This window comes from Buteo buteo, chromosome 14 (assembly GCF_964188355.1).
Source record: "Buteo buteo chromosome 14, bButBut1.hap1.1, whole genome shotgun sequence".
NCBI classification, from domain to species: Eukaryota; Metazoa; Chordata; class Aves; order Accipitriformes; family Accipitridae; genus Buteo; species Buteo buteo.
Window position 1 is genome coordinate 5211896 of NC_134184.1, and position 17157 is coordinate 5229052.

General features: G+C 40.0%; 1 protein-coding gene across 3 annotated transcripts in view; it reads right to left on the reverse strand.

Annotated features, from left to right (window-relative positions):
• The window catches only part of FARP1 (FERM, ARH/RhoGEF and pleckstrin domain protein 1), a 211754-nt gene that overhangs the window by 51106 nt on the left and 143491 nt on the right, over positions 1–17157 (reverse strand). For all 3 annotated transcript variants that reach the window (XM_075045943.1, XM_075045941.1, XM_075045942.1), the window contains exons 4-12: positions 16002–16044; positions 14821–14899; positions 12263–12360; positions 7402–7516; positions 6073–6220; positions 3845–3940; positions 3129–3292; positions 1397–1465; positions 589–664 (exon numbers count right to left, since the gene is read on the reverse strand). In XM_075045943.1, the coding sequence (XP_074902044.1) occupies positions 589–664; positions 1397–1465; positions 3129–3292; positions 3845–3940; positions 6073–6220; positions 7402–7516; positions 12263–12360; positions 14821–14899; positions 16002–16044 (888 nt within the window). The remainder of the gene's footprint in view (positions 1–588; positions 665–1396; positions 1466–3128; positions 3293–3844; positions 3941–6072; positions 6221–7401; positions 7517–12262; positions 12361–14820; positions 14900–16001; positions 16045–17157) is intronic.

Consider the following 17157-nt stretch of genomic DNA (forward strand, 5'->3'; position numbering starts at 1 on the left):
CATGCTCAGCCTTACTACTAGCTGGACCTGGGAACATGCAGCTGCTGCAACCTCACCAGTATTGGGATATTGGATTTGCAAACACCTAATATGTAACAGCTACTAACATAAGACAAATCCATTAGGTATCTACCAGAGATAATGGCTTGAAAGTTCAGAGCTATAATTTTTCTGAGGAAATAATTCTTCTCCTCCCTGGTTAATACAATAAAACAGCTTGCCATGGGCAACCAAGACTCCCCAGTGAAGGAAGAGAAACTTTTCCCAGATGCAATAACCAGCTACAACCTAGGGACCAGCAGTAACACTGTGGATTGCGATTTTTCAGATGCTCATTAAGTACAGCTCAGACAAGCTCACTATTTTTATTGTCTGGTTGTCTGGAAGCAATGCTGTTCCACAGTGGAAATGAACTCGTTCCACTTGCAGAACCTAAAACTTATGACACCCAGGGCTCCTCAGCTCCCAGTTAAACAGAAAGTGAGCAGAAAACTATGCTCCTAGAGTTTCAAAACAGCAATCAGTGGAGGGTAATCTAACAAGAAATGTTTAAAAGGCATGATCCAGGGTTTCACCAACATCACTGACTTGTTTTGGCACCTCTGTATGCTGTTCTGAAGGCTGTGCAGTCAGACTCCTGATGGAATGAATCTTGCTGTGTTTCCTGGAGATAAAAGGAAAATTGCAGTAAGAAGCCATTTCATTTTTTTCTACAAATCGGAATCAAGAGACATGCGTTCTTTAAAACAAAACCTTTGAATGGTAGCTTTCATAAAAGTTTGCTCCAAATCAGATTAACATTCTTCCATTCTGTAAAATTTAAATGTGCTATGCATTGCAAACATACCATTGTAAGAAAAGGGAGAGGTACTGAAGCAAAAATGGTTTATCACCAGAACATGAGACATAAGCAATGAACTGTTGTCATGGTCTTCATGGAATTTTGGCCATTACTTTCAGCTCACCATGAGCAAGATGAGTTCAGACAGAACTGGCTCTAGCAAGTTGTAAGCTTTCCCTGGAGACCTCTCCCTTGAGGTTGGCTATACCTGTTCCTGTTACTTTTAGTTTTATCCTAAGATGAATATGTCTGTTCACGTATGTTCACCACAACCCACCAAAGAGGGTGCAAATAGATATGGGAGGAAGTTACCTGTGATGGCAGAACAGTCACTGCTGAAAAACAGATTGAAGACCATTGATTTTAAATAAACTATAGGTTGTGCCAACTTCCGTCAAAACATTCAGGACTAAGGTGATACTATACAAGTGATAAACTGTCAAACCAGCGAAGAAGGAATTTTTTTACGTGGACTAGTGCCAAGATCTTAGAATATAGCTAACTGGAAATCATTTGATTAAAACATATTGGGATAGTTCATTTACTTCCTCTCACCTTTCAAACTGCACTTTTTTGTGCCCTCCTTCTTTAACATAGTCAAGAACTTGCTTCTGAGTCCGACCACTGGAAGAAAACCACAGTTAAAACATTTAATGCAATAAACCACCTGGTCATCATAGACATGTATGGGGCCTGCATATGAAGTCACAGCAACCAGAAAAGTATTTGTCACTATTAGCAGAAACTCATGTAGAATCACAAGGAAGGGGAGCTGCCGGTCAGATACACACAGATTTTTATCATTTTGCATGTTACTTGCCTCTTTTTTTTGCTATGGAGCTACTTTTTGATGCCTTTTCAGAACTGCTTAAATTCAGTTGTGTGCCCTTTACAGGGTACTACATTACTGGGAAGTCACCACAACAGAAAGCGAAGCAGGGGTTAAGTTTTCCTCTCATGAACTAAAAACATTCTTGAATCCTTTCAAGGCAAATGCCAGCCTTACCTTGTATCAGTAAAGCCTGGAACCAAGACGAAAACTGCTGAAATCTATTTCATGACTCAGCTGCTACTACTAAACACGTCAACTGTGTTTAGTATATATATAAGCTATATAAGCATATATACATTTTCTGCAGAGATTTAGGCTCGAAATCCCTTTCTCCCCTTCTGCTACAGGCTGTGAAAAAGTAGTGAGAAAGCCTAGTACTTCCTATTGTGCACAGTTATAAACTCCAAAGGGAACTGGAAACCCACACCTCAAGAATGCTCAATAGAGAATCGAATCCTTCCCATTCATTAGAGGTTTTCAACATAAGTACCACAAGGCCTGGAAAAAATTACTGAATATATGTAACACACACCACAGTGAGTGGAGGATGTAGCCAGAACTTGCTCTCCAAACCAGGAGGTAGAGTTGAATGCACCTACAGTCTATTTACTCAGGCAGAAACTTAAGTTATAGCTTGTTTACCCTAACATAGATCCTTCCATTATACTTAATTTACTTTGCAGGCAGGAAACAAAGTGGGAAGAGAGTTAGAATGGCCGTATTTACTATGTTCTTGTGCAAGGCAACTAGAGTGTACAGTTTATCTCAGCAAAGAGGGTTTCTGGCTGTTCAGCTTATATCACCTTCGCAAACAAAATAAACTGTATGAATAAAAGGATTTCCCCCCTGGCATACACAATACAATATCTACAATAAGGCTTCCGCCAGTGTAAGAAAAAACCCAATAACCCAACCATTAAAAACTTTTCTACAGCTCTCACAATAATGCAGGTAGACATAGCCTTAGCATTGGTGGTCATCTCACATAAATTCTTTGCAAGCATAAAGGTCTCAGCATAAAGACAAGCCATTGCTTTTAACTGCATAGAGATGGGTTTACCACAGGGACATGCAATGAAAATACAAATCTCTACTCTAATACATAGGAGAGATCTGATCCTAGAAGCAGAGGATCCAAAGAGTGCCAAAAAGTTGCTAGCTAGTGTTGCTTAGGACACAGGCGGATTTTCTTATGTGAAACCAGGTGGAACCTATATACTTTATATCTTACTTCCAGAAAGCTACTTTGCAACAGCTGCTACAAAATCAATGCAGGCTTTTTGCATACTATGTTCTTTGCACTGTTTTGGCTGAGAAGATGCAATAGAAAATATAAAGGAGCAAACTACAGTGCAAAAAAGGGAGCTGAAAATAATAGGTTTAATTCTAGATCATTATGGATGTGATTTTGAAATGGGGAGGGGACAAAGGTGGAAAGAAGAATGAAGGTCTTACCTGAACCTAAATGATGAACCTCTAGAAAAAAGAACGGGTTTGGGCTTTGGTTTAGGTTCCTCAAAAAGCCTGAAAAAGGCATGATGCTCTACACAGATCTTCCAGAAAGACTTGCAAAAATCTCGACTGGCCATAAGGAATTCCAGGGTGTCCTGGAATGAACTCTGAAAATTGAGATAGCATTTGCAATGTAAGCAAGCAATCAACATATATTACAGAGATGCATTGACAAAACAGGTGCTATGCTACAAAAAAAAAAAAAGCTTTTTCCCCAACTCATTGGCGTTCAGGCTTAACAGACCGTATCCTTCTCACTTTGAGATATCGCTGGTCTGCTTGGCAGTATCAGACCTATTGCTCAAACTTCCTTTCATTGGCAAATATGACAGAAATAAAGTGGTCTTAACATTAATGAGAAGAGGTGGTTTACATGCTATAACTTAAGAATTGATGATATAGTACCAGAGTCGCAACCAGAAAATGACTCTGTGACATTCAGCTTACATCTCCTTTGCTAGGACTGCTCACCTGAGATGCCAGGTTGATGCGTGCAGTACCAACAGTGAACATAAGCAATTAACATAACAAAACCAAAAATCTTACTGAGGCGATAAAACCCAAAAATCTCATTGAGGCGATAAAAACATATGTCTGATCTGTCAGTAGAAATTTACCAAATAACCTTTTGTCAACTTCAGTTCCTGACAAGGACTTACATTCACATCAGGCCGCAGCTTGATCAGAAAACGTTTCCTCTTGAAGCTCAGCTTTCGAACCTTAGCCCAGTTGAAGGCATTGATCTTGGTGTGACCCTACAGAGAAAAAAGCCAGCAGAGTTTAAGCATTCCAGATCTGAATGGAAAAATGTAGACCACTAAAGAAAGCTTGTCATAAATTAATCATCTATTCACTTCACTTGAAATTATAGTATTTCTTATCATTTATCCTCTGGTAATGCAAACCATAAACATCTGGTGCTGTGACTGAAGGCATGTTCTTATGGTTAAATTCTTGCATATTTATAGGACTAGGTATACCGAGTTGCTGTGAAAGCCATCTGACCCAGTATCACGGCACAAAACAGGGCGGCCCAGCTTTTGCCCAGATGATGTTATCTTGTTCCACTATACAGACTCAGATTTTCAGAGGACTAAGTCACGTCCCAGAGATGCCTCCTTCTCTTTCTACCACCTACAGGGAACTGAGGGAATCCAGACACATGACATGTCACCTCACTTTGATGGGGTAGATTTCCTTCCTCTTTGTCTACAGCGCAAAATAAACACCCCTTTAAATGTTACTTAACTGAGGGGGTGGGGGGTAACTGAAAGTTTTGTATTGGAAATATAAAATACTGGGAGTATTTTGACCTTTCATGGGAAGCAACAGAAGTAAAAGGAATCTGAATAACTTACTTGTCTCTGAAGAGTCAAAAAATGCTTTTTCCCCAAAAATCAGCAACCAAAAACCAGAAGCAAACAGCTAGACTGAGAGAAATTATCTTCAAAATACTACAATTCCCAGCCACTGCATCATTAGCCCCTACATCCCAGAAGTCTCGTTCTTAATCTTTGTTAGACGGTATTAGAGATATTATTTTAAAATATCCATTACAGCAGTTTGTTCAGTACAGATTTCAATACAAACATGCCTACAGCACAGCATGGAAGTTTCAGAGAGCTACTACAGGATTGCTAAATGCAGAAATCCATGTTGTTTTGGGCGTCGTCACCAGACGGATGTAGGAGTAATGACAGTGTGATGATGTCTGCTAAGTCAACCTGCTGTCTAAGCATCACATAATTAATCTCCCTTAGAATATTCAGCAGCACTGACACTGATTTCTAAATAAATGGCATGCTTTAAAATAAGCCTGACTACTGCTAGTGCCATTTGTGAGTGAACCTTTCTTTTCCTTGAGGTCATTCTAATGAGGTCTTCATATTTCAATTTCTATCAGTTATATACAAAATAAAAGGATGAACTTAAGGCTCTTGCCCTGTGAAGTGCTTGAAGGAAGCCCTAAGCCTACTGCCAGATGCCATTTCAGGGCAGACTCCAGCAGGTCAGAACCTGACTTCCTTTTCAGCATTCAGTCTTCAGGCTTGATCCAGCAAAATTTCCAAGCTTTTCTGAAAGTTCCAAAAAAACCCCCAAAAAACCCAAACCCAAACCTGTTTTGAAAGTCCCAAACGCATTAGGATGAGAAGAGACGACTGAGTTTTAGAGCTTTACAAATCAGGCCTTGGGCCTTCAACTAGCAGCTACATCCTTACAGAAGGATCCCAGCTGTCTGCTGGGACTCAGTGAGGTTCATGCTGTTTTGTGTGGACACATACTTTCAGCTGGAAGACAGTCTTAATTTATAAGGCTTTGCAACTAATTACTTCAGCTGATGAAAAAATTGTGGGGTAGCAGGGAAAGGGTCTGAACATAAAATTATTTGAGTTATGTGCATTTCTAACAACATCCTGGTTTTCTCACGTTTCAACCTGTGCTTCAATTTGGGTGTTTTACTAGCAACCCATTTAGTTGATGCCTACATCCTTCTCCATGTACTCCAGTTGTCTGTTATTTTATTTGTCCCTGCCTCACACCCATTTAGTATGCACCACTCCTGCAAGACCTACCTGCTTCTGTATGTAAGAAGTGTCAGCATGACCAACTTGCAAATTGTGAGCTGTGGATCAGTTTGCATCCTGAACAGCACATTGTGGCTGCAGATGGAGTTCTACCCTGTGCATGCAAATAAGGTAAGAGTCCCTGGAAGTGAAGGACCTAATGCAGCTATAAATGGTTTAAGGTCACTGTTAGAAAAAATTTGGAAGTTCCTGAATTTTCCCCAAAAAAATCTTTTAGACATGGCTGAGGTCCTGAATTCTTATTGCTGTAAGAGATCTCTCTGCTTTATAAAGTACAAAGTCATGCCCTGAGCAGCTCTAACCTGAAACACCAGAATGCCTGTGTTGGCGACAGCCAGGTTGATTTTTGTCCCTTCCCTGTCCTTGGCTGGATGCAAGCGTATTCCATACATCTCCAGCCGACGGGCAATCTCCAAAAGCTGGAAGTCAGACTCTGCTGGTGTCTGTCCCCTTGAGAAAGAAAACAGAGAAGACACACAAATTCTTCACACCTTTTAATAGAGATCAACAGGTCCTCTAGTGAACAAAGAGAGATTTCATCAAAGAGACTGAAACATGCCAGAGGTATAATATCCGTATGGTTTTTCTATGTCCCCAGATTTTTATCAGAGAGAACAACAACTTTATCTTAGTCTAAACCAATACCAAAGAATCCACAGATTTTACAGTCTATTAGAAATTTTGATTGCTCCAATTCTGAGACACCCGATACAGCTAGATTTTGAACCATTAACTTTAACAGAATTCACTACCTCTCTTTGTATTTTCTATTGGAAAAACATGCTGTATTCCTAACAAAAAAAAAAAATAAAAATCGTAAACAGAAGTGTGTAAGGATTTTGTTCATTGTAAACGTGAATGCAATACCAAAATGAAGTAAAACAGAAGACATGAAAACCTTAACATAAATGTATGGGAACCCATAAGCACTAAATTAATCATGAGGAAATTATGCAAAAGTTTTGATTATTACTGTTATAGAACTCCCTACCACTCATATCTAATTCAGTGTAACTCAAAATGAAACTGTTCAAGTCTTGAAGTGTTCTTGACAGAAAAAAATACCTTCCTATGCCTTATTCATAATTCTTTTAACCATCTTCTTACTACTAGTCTTTTCTCCAGGTCTTAGGATAGCAATTCGCATCATCATCTTGAATCCTACTCCCCCAAATCCCTAATTCTGCAAGCACTTTGTGCTTTTCCTAATACTATCAATAAACCCCTTCTTCACCCATCTCTAAATACAGCATGGAAAGGTGAAAAGGCAACATTCAATGTCCTTGATATCAGAAAGACTGCTGTCAGAAGTGCCTGACTGATCAGTCATAATTTGCAATCATACCTGCATGCACAAAATCAGCAGTGAGGCATTTTGTATGAAATAGACTGTAAAATAACAGCATGCTTGAATGAATATCAAAATCAATCGCTCTTTAAACATCTTGTTATGATGACGGGAGTAACCTTCAGGAAATTCATAGGCTTGAATGTTTTTTGAGAAGTAACCTCTGAGAAACTGAGAAACTCAGAGGTCTGAATCTCTTTTGTACTTATGATCTAGCATGTATTTACGGTTAGAACTACTCTAAATGAAGAGAAGGCCAAGAACAAGAACAAAAAGGGCTTACATGTGGCTACGGTGAAACTCCATGATTTTGTCTTCTAGTGCTTCTTGCTGAGGTATATACTTGTTCTTCGCTAAGTGTTCACGATCTATGGTTTCATCAAAATCCCCAATCTCAGCTATGGAGAATTTTAAGAAAAGTCTATTAAAACATTACATTAAATCTGAATTATTCAGGCAATCCAAAAGGTGCAGACAGCTGGGAAGAGGGCAGAGAAACAAACACAGTTTCTTGCAAGCTGTGTCATGGTTTTACGACTCAGATTCCTACTGTTATCTTCCACACATTCCTCCCTTCTCTGTGTTAGCACGAGATATGTGAGAAGAAGCCCAAGGATTCCTCCCATCCACCACAACCAAGTAAGTAGCTGTTGGATGTCAACTGCACAAATGAAGGCATCACAGTGCTGCCTTGCCTTGTGCGCAGGGTAAGGGCAGGGGTGAGAGGAAGGACAGCACTAATTCAGCAGAACTCATCTCTCTCTCTCTCACACGCATCATGGTGCTCAGGTGCCTTTCCCTGGAGCAGCCAAGCACAAGCTTCCTTCCCAGGCCCACGCCCCACACTGTAGTCTTTGTGGGAAAATCTGAAAGATGGTTTTGTTTGCTTGTTTGAATGCAGGCATGTATTCTACCCCATGGGGTTATGAAACATTTGTCTTCCTCTAATTTTGCAGCAGTTTGAGACACATTCTGTCTCCCTCCTCCTCAAAGTTGCTCCCATCTGCTGCAGTTATTCAATACCGTGTGTGCAACAGTATGTCACACCCACCTTCCATTTTGCAGCCCATTCAGTGAAATTTCCTTTTTTTGGCGGGGGTGGGCAGGCAATCTACGTGTGGGTGCCAGATTACTATCTCGTTGCCTGCTATTCTTGGAATGCCTCTGAAAATCTTGCTGTTAGCTTTTTCACTGAACAGCACAGCAGCTTCTACCTGCAAACCTGCTGGAATAATAGCAACATTGCTACAACAAAGGCTGCTACCTTAATAACGTCAGTGAAATTAAAATGCAGCACCCTCAAATTAAATCCAGGTTGCAGTCAGACGTGTTGTTGCGCAGTTGACCTGGGATACCACAGACCCAAGACCCTCAGATCCTTGCCTCATCCTCACCTCAGTTCTGCCCATGTAAATGAACCCTTAATCCAGTTCTGTCCAAAACAAGCCGGTTTGGAAAAAAGAAAGGTTTCAGATAATGTTTAAAACACTGTGAGTGATTTCTGACAAGTTTGCCTGGGATCAGATGTACCTGCAAACGCGGAGGGGGAGCAATAACCTTGTGTAGGCAGGGAAGATGAGGACCAAAGCATCTATGAATGACAGAGCAGTAACCTTTCAAGCCCAATTGCCTGCAGCCACACGATGACTTCTTATACTTTGGAGGTCGGAGGTGGAAAAGAATTGATAACTGAGACTGTCTGATTTCCACCTCATCCCATCTGCTCTGAATCATTCCTTGAGACAGGAGAAATACTACAGAACCTTTGAGAATTCTCCTTTGTAAAATGTCCCTTTTGTCCCCATCTCAGAAACAGCTCCCTCACTCCCGTTTTACTCACCCCAGCATCCCAAATCTTTAGGGTCTGTTTTAAACACTAACTCAAACGAAAGGCAAGTTTCTCTTCTTTAATGAAGCCATAAACCCACCTAAGTTTGCAACACCTCAAATAACACAGGCCTCGATTCTTTAAAATGCAGTTCATACCCTGTACATCCTTGTACCCGGCTGGACTTAAACCACCTTCTGTAGGGCTTTCTTCAGAGCCAAGAGTACAGAAGAGTCTTATTTCACCTCTACATGATTTCTATAATGTTCTCTGCATTTGTCAACTGCAAATCCATTATCAAAATTGTCATCCTGGCTTTCAAGTTTCTTCTGAATTTGTTCTCTGTGACCTTGTACTCAACAGCTTTTACTTTTCTCCTTAGCCCTCCTTTTCCACCTTAAATGCCTTTCTAGTAGTGGTTCCTCTAGAATGAGAGGGAGTTATATTTTGACATATTTTGAATATTGTCAGCCTCACATATAACTCTTCTTTAAATTCTTCTCTTGTGTTTTAGCCAAAGATTGATTTCCACTGATGCTCCCTTTTTTCTTATCTTGCAAATGCATTACACCATGCTGTATTCCGTCTGCATTAGCACTTCTGATATGTCTAATGCTTTGTATTTCAACTCTTTTCCTTTAATCAGTCCATCTTCTTACTTCACACACTCACTTTACTGCATCATTTGCAGTATCAAAGCATCCTCTCACTTTTTACACTTTCTACAATGCTTTTAAGGTAATTTTAAATAGAATGTTCCAAATATGAATTTCATTCTGTAACACACATGCTAATTTAACAGAAACCTATTTGCTGTCATATTATGATTTCATATAAATAACAGTCTGTAACATTGACATAAGCTTGTATACATAATATAAGGGCCTCTTGGAATCAGATATCCCCCATGGAAACTGCTTGCAGGCACAGCATCAATAAGACATACAATACTTAGCTTCCTGCATTCTCAATCTTGCCGCTTTGATATCATTACTCTTATCAGCTGTCTAGTCTTATTTTTGTTGCAGACAAGTATGTAATTTTTTTTTGCTATTGAATAATAAGCTAGAAAGAAAATAAATACAAAAGACAGCCACGTGGGTGAGATACAGCTATAGACTCTTGGCAAAGAAAATTTTCACAGAAAAATGTTTGAGACACAAGATGCATAAATAAATGAGACAGTTGCAAACTTCTAGCGGTGGTTTCTAGCAAACACTTGTTACACAAAAAAAGGGAGAGGGGAAAAATTATAAACACCAAAAAAAAGGTCCAGCTTGCAGTCAGGAGATGGCAAGGAGAAGCAGCACTGCAGGTGCACCATGAGGCGTAACATCCCTCTGCCCAAAATGGCAGTTCAGATTCTGTGAATACTATCTCACTTCTGCATGATGAATCTCTCAAATCTCTCCTTCTGACATGATGGAAAAACTCTGTTTTTCAGTACAGAAGTATCTTACCTTACTCTCCCCATAAGGAGAGTACTACTTGATTCCTAAAATCCCAGTTCAGAATCACTCTGCACCTCATGCTCACAGGTGAGTGGACAAAGAACTAGAAAGATTTCAAATGCATCATGAGCATTTCCAGTTACTGAGGAAAATTATTTAATCCAACAGTATAATGCATTTCAGCAGCATAAGAGCAATGGTGGTGATTTGCCATTTTTGCATATTTGGAAATGAATGCTTCTTGCCAGCCTGCATAGGTGTGTCAGGGGGGATGGCCAAGTGTATAAGGGAGGAATTTTGAAAAAACACTGAATTAAATTTGAGTTTGACTATGGGGAGAAGGGAAAGGGACAGCTTGTAAAGGTGAAAGGACATCCTATATTTTATCCCCTTATGCTGTTGCTTTAGGAAAACAAGCTAGCAGTTGCACTCTGAGAAGTTCAGACACCAGAGCTGTAGATGGTTCAGTGAAGAATTTAATTGAGTAATCAATAAGAGATGAGTAAGACATGAAATAGGATCTAAGTAGAAATCATAAGGAAAATAATGCATATAAAGTATAAGAGCTCAAGAGAGGATGATCACGAAGCAATACCTCAAATGAAGAGGGACACACGCATTAGGGTGTCCACTCCCCAACATCTTTCTTTGGTGCACAGACATTTAGTAGGAAAACTCACCCTCCTAGAATGCAGTGTAAGAAATTATAATCAGTTTCCCCCAAATGATTAAGACTTTTTTTCCTGAGACGAAAAGAAGTTAGAACCAGCTTAAACGAGGAAAGAACTACAGCTGGCATGCTGGACACCATAATGGGAAAAGCTAAAAGACACAAAAAGCTCGCTAGCCAAGGATTTTATTTTTTTTTTAAGGTCTGTGCTGCAAAAATACTCAGTTTTAAAATGGTATGAGGAAAACAGAATTTCAGAGACTGTTGTATAGCTTCTTATTGCCACTCAGTCACACTGGGCAATGGTGACCATAGCAAACAGAAAACCATGCAATAGTTGCCTTTCCAACAGCAATTGATAAGAAACTGTCCTAACACTCAAACAGCCAAGGACAAAGGATCATGAGATTTTTCGGTTCATCACTAAAGAGCTTCTGAATGTCTTTGTTGACTGCAATTTCCATAAAACAGCATTTCAGTGGAAATATGCAATACTGAATTGTACAATGACCATTCAAAACAATGGTCTATTATGACCATTATACATACTACTAAATGTTTTTTCCTGATGTTATTCTCAAGATGAGTATCCATAAAGTCTTGAAACGGAAAACATATGCTGCCTTTCAGGTGCTCTGGAAGCTAAAAGAAGCTTTGATGTGATGAACAAAGTTAATATATGATTCTACTGAACAGTCTTATTGTGCATACTTTGCAATTTAAAAAAAAAAAAAAAAAAAGCTTAAAATCTGTTGTTTTTTTTCTTCCCTATCAGTTTCCTCTTAGGACTGTGATTTAGTCTGGCATTCTAAGCATGTTTATTTACTACATTCTCTAGACAGCATACAGATCTCCAGGAATCTGAATGCTCTGCTGACATGATACAAAGTGTAATAAAACAGGAATTCAGAAGAATTCAACCTGTTTGCCACTGCCTGCAAAGTTTGCTTTTTAAATGGTCCTAGGCAGACTATCGAATGCAGTGCTTTAAAAAATGCAAATCCAGTGTCCAGGAGCTCTTCTTTAACTGAAAGAGTAAATTATCTGTATTTGAACGCCGTTATAGAGAAATACAATAAATTGTCCATATGGCTTAAATCTGTCCCCATGGCAGCTACTAACAGGTAACCCAGCAAAGCATGTCCAGCCAATCATCCTGTTTATCCTCCTGGAAAGAAGAAAAAAGGGAACTTACACTGTACTATGTGTGAGATTAAGAGGGCAGTGCTGGTATCATTACACGTTAGCCTTCCCTGTGCCAGGTCCTGCTTCACTTGCAATGCAAATAGGTACCTGCAAAACAAAAGTGAACAGAGTTACACGAAGCATGAGGGGAAAGAGGGGAAAGTATTTCAACGCCAACTCTGGTTTTGACTACATGTTCCTTTCACTTTTTGTAAGCCACAGAAATGATCTGAATTTCCTAAGTTTAGAGGCTAAATGAAATATAACAGATACTGTATTACAGCCTTTGGAGTCTTACATGATGGCTGCTTTGCAGAACTAAGATATCTCTCTCTTTCTCGCTCCTTCCCTCCCTTGGAACCAGAGTAATGAGATATGACAGTGGAAGCAAATGTGACAGCTATTAAGTGCTCAGCAACCGGCGCAGCAAGCAGCACTAGATAATGGAGCTGCTTGTGACTATAAAGAAATGCCAGATAAACCAGTGATTTAGAGTTATCAGTTAGTTCTTGTAGAATAGAAGGAGAACTCTACACTTCCACCTTGATACCCACCTGGAAACAAGGAGCAAGATCTTGATCAAACAACTCTAGCTAGCTCTGATACTTTCGTGGCCCCATTACCTGCACCGCCTGTGCACCAGTCATTTTTAACATCGTCTCCAAAACATCTCAGCCACGTAGGGCAATTCTACATCAACAGTTTAAGTGCAGAGACAACACAGGTCCATGACATTATTTCAACATTTAAATTTCTTCTAGCTTCAACAGGAATTGAAATTGCTTACCTCCACGCAGCATCAAATACTTCCCTAGAAAAAAAATGAGCTAGCAGTGGGCATTTCTCCTACAGTTGGTATGAAATCTGAACTGGTCAGACACCTTAACGAGCCTTCCAAAGACTGCAGCTCCTCTGGAGAACTCATACTAGGATCTCAACAGTTTTTAATAAGACTAGATTTTAATAGGTTCAGTGAAAAGCTCTCATTTGAACAGTGAGTTTCTGAATGAGGAGATGTAGGTAATCTAAATGAAAAGGGCAAGCTGATTTGAGGAGTATGGAAACATACACAGTACATGAAATAATACAGCGTATCTAAATAATGTCCTTTTGAAACCTGCAGACATCTGCCTACCCATACAAAATTCACCCTAATAGAAGAACATAACCCAAAAGTGTTGTATTCTCTGCTTCTTCAAGTGATGAAGCTGTTCCCTGTGGATATGCTTTCACATCCTACACATTGCTGTGTACATATATTCAAGTTCCCTAGCGCGCACAGTTAAAATCTAACAACAAAAAAAAGTCATTAGGATTCAGAGACACGTCTCCAGGTGCAGAAAGAGATCACCCAAAAATCAATTTACAGTTCACATACTAGGCAACTGATATGCAGAATATCTATTTGGAAACAGAAATGTTTCATTAGTAACATCACACTGTGAGTTCCCATTCATCCCTTTATTGCTTTTACTCAGTCTTTCAAGTAAACATTCTTTCTTCCTACCCCACATTTTACTTTTCTCTGTCCAGGCCAGCAAGAGATATCAATAATTTCTTTTTTTTTTTTTCCATTCCATTGCTCTATTACCAAAATAAAACAAGACAGAGATAAACACAGAACATCACAAAGGTGGACTTGTTCTTTATAAAGCAGGTCATAAGGACACAAGAGCTCTTTGTAAAAGAGGACTTCATCTTGTAGGAAGATTGAAAATAAAAACTAATAGTGAAAATACTGAATCAGAATGGAAAAATGTAATTAAAACATAATAACATAGTAGATTGGAAAAAGAGTTGAAAAGTTGCAGTGAAGAAATACTGCAACAAAACAATGTTTCTGACCATAAAGGAAAGACCTGTTAATGAGGAAGAACCTTAATATGTCCCTCACATATACATTTACTCACTGAGAAATTTGACTCTTTATGACAATGCCCTGTGAAATTCAGAGCTAAAATGGAGTTTTTAAAATTCACTGAAAATAAACACACCTTTAAGATAGCTCCTTCTGCATATGTGCATATCATTCTCCACCTTCCTCTTACTTTCCATTTTATTCCCTCTCCTTTCCGTTTCTCCATCTCCGAAGCCACACTTCCACCTGTGCAAACCTTTGGCATTTGCATTGGCTATACAAATAGGGTCCAATGCTGCTGCAACAACTCTCTCCCAAATGCGGGTGCAGAGTCACACGTGTCCCTCAGCAGAGAAGCGCCCCAGGACGCCAACACGTGCCTTAGGTCCCTTCCAACACCGCCGCCAAAGGGGCTTCGAGAACTCTGTTGCTGAACTGGCTATTCTTGGGGGGAGCGAAGCTCTCCCAGGACCCCAAATCCAAGGAGGCAAAGGACTCCTGCACTTTGCAGAACCTCTCAGCACAGACTGCAACTGAATCTTAGGGCCTAGTTTTCAGGTGCATTCAAGGTTGGGACAAATAACATCAAGCTAATACTAAGGGGCAGCTATCGATCCTCATCCAATCATCTCAAATTCTATGTTCTCCCCTCTGCCCACCAGAGATTTACTAATAATAATAAAAAAAAAAAAAGTCATGCAGCTACTAACCTTGTCAGTTCCTCCTGCAGCTGAGCATGGTCAGGTGGGAAGAATTTTACCACAAATTTTACAACAACGTGCTTCGGTCCTAGGGGAAATGTCAAAGGAAGTTAGTAAACCATCAGTAACACACTGGCCAAATTTTATTACACGGAATGATGTACAAGGGACGACTCATGGAACCTGCAGTGCCTACATACATGCAAGCCTCCTGTCCTTCGTTAGTATTCAGGGTATTTAGAAACTGCACAATAAAATTTACACACAATAAAAGAGAACAGTAACTTGGTCGATACTCTGCCAAAACCGAGTCTGGTTTTAGTAATTACATCAGCTGATCCAATAAAATACATTATGTCTATTTTCCTTGCTTCAGAACAGGAGAGAGCTAAAATACACTCTATTTTTCAAGTCCACTAGCAATTACTATTTCTGTTTAACAGCAGTTCATTTGTTCTGTTTGTTACAAGTACGATCAGTGACAAAAGGACCAATGCATCTCCCTCTCATGAGAGGGAGAGGTGTCAGAGCATACATTCAGACTAATATGACCAGAGAGGCACCTAGGAAAACTTAATCTCCATGGCAAAGCTCAATGAATGAAGATCTTTGCTGATATTTGACAGAGAAACAAAATCGCCAAAACTTTTCCTGTTCACTTCTACTCTTCCCAGAGCTGATGGCTATTTACAATTTCCTGTCTTTTCCCACCACCCACCATAACTTTCCCTGATGGCCCTATTCCAACCTGTTTCCTCCTCTTGGTCTCAGATAGTTCCAAGTTCTGCAGCAATGTACCACACAGTTGTAATGCATTTGCTAGCTCCTTCTCAGAAATAATGTCTTCCCGTTCTTTTATCCTGATTACTCCTACCTTTTGGCAGTGTATGCTTCCTTTAATCCTTCTTTTACTGCACTCTTTTTTCTCTACCAAATTGTTCCCCCTCCATTGCCACCACTGCCTCTTCTAGTGACTGACTAAACCTCAGTGTCCTACTGGGTCAGCCCCTTCATACGTTCACGTGACAGAATTTCACAGTACATCTTTTAAGGACAGACAAGAAATAAAAAATAAGCCCAACAAAATTCAGTGAAGAAAGTCGAGAAGAAAAAGATCCCAACTGACAGACTCCTAATTTATTCAAGTACTCTCAGACTGACAAAATAAATGACAGCAAGGAAGTACTTACTTCTAATCTGTTTCATAACAGGCTTCAAAAGATCAAGCCACACCTGAAAACAAAAGACGGTGGTGTTATCATCTCTGAACAAACTACTGCTCGCAGAGGAGCATTTTTCATTGCAGTACTTTGATTATCAGTTATTTTTTTCCAGTGTGGTCGTCATGCTCTCCCTAATTATACGTAGTGGGGTTTCTCCCCCAAACTCTGGAAGATGCTCAGGAAACAGCACTGTTAATGGGTTGTCACTGTGGCACAGGTTTTGAAGCCGTACAGATTCAGAGAGCTGGGAAACAGTGAGGAAATCTCCCCCTCCCTTGTCTCAGACACCAACAATCACAGCATGTTTAGTCAGGAGCCATTCACGTTGTGGAAAGAACAACCGAAACAAGGAATTCAGAAAAAGACAGTGCTATGCTGTCATTGTGGTCCTCACCCTAATTAATTTTGAGAAAGGCAAGTGAAAGGGGCTGGTGCTTGCCTTTGAGCTGGGAACACTGGGCAAATGAGAAATGAGAAGGTGGCAACCGCCTGGTTTTGGGGACCCAAGAGGAGTCCCACTGTGAGGCCTGGGCATAAATGTGGAGCTCCACCACCTTGGGGAGGAACGTTCCCTCAGGTCAAGGGCGTGAGGCAGACAACAGGGGGAAAATACAGTTTTCAGAGCCTAAACCCCCGTTCTGCAGTCTCAGTCAGAAGGGCCTGGGCAAAATGTTATAGAAAGCCGAGGGACAATCACGCAGCAGGTAAAAGCTGGATGACTTGCAGGGCCTAGGGAAGTGGGACAGCTCATAGTCCTCAGCCGGTAACTACCTATGCCCAAGATTTGTATTTTGTTATCTCGCTAAATTGCATGGAACATCCCTTGGAGACGCCTGGAATTTGTGGAGGAATATCCTACAACCATCACAAAGGTTAAAGCCATTAAAAAAACAAATTAACTGAGTCTTCCTCTAGAAAAAGACTATGTATTGAAATGAACACATCTTTGACCTTTAATAATTTTAGATTAGGCAGAGACTGAAACATACTCAAAATAGCCATTTTAGAAAATCACCTTAGAAGCCAGACAGGAACAGCCTGTATTGCTGCTATAACTGCTCCAATGCTGTTTGCTATTTTCATCATTACTAATACGAGTGCTTCCAATTAGCAAAGACCTCAC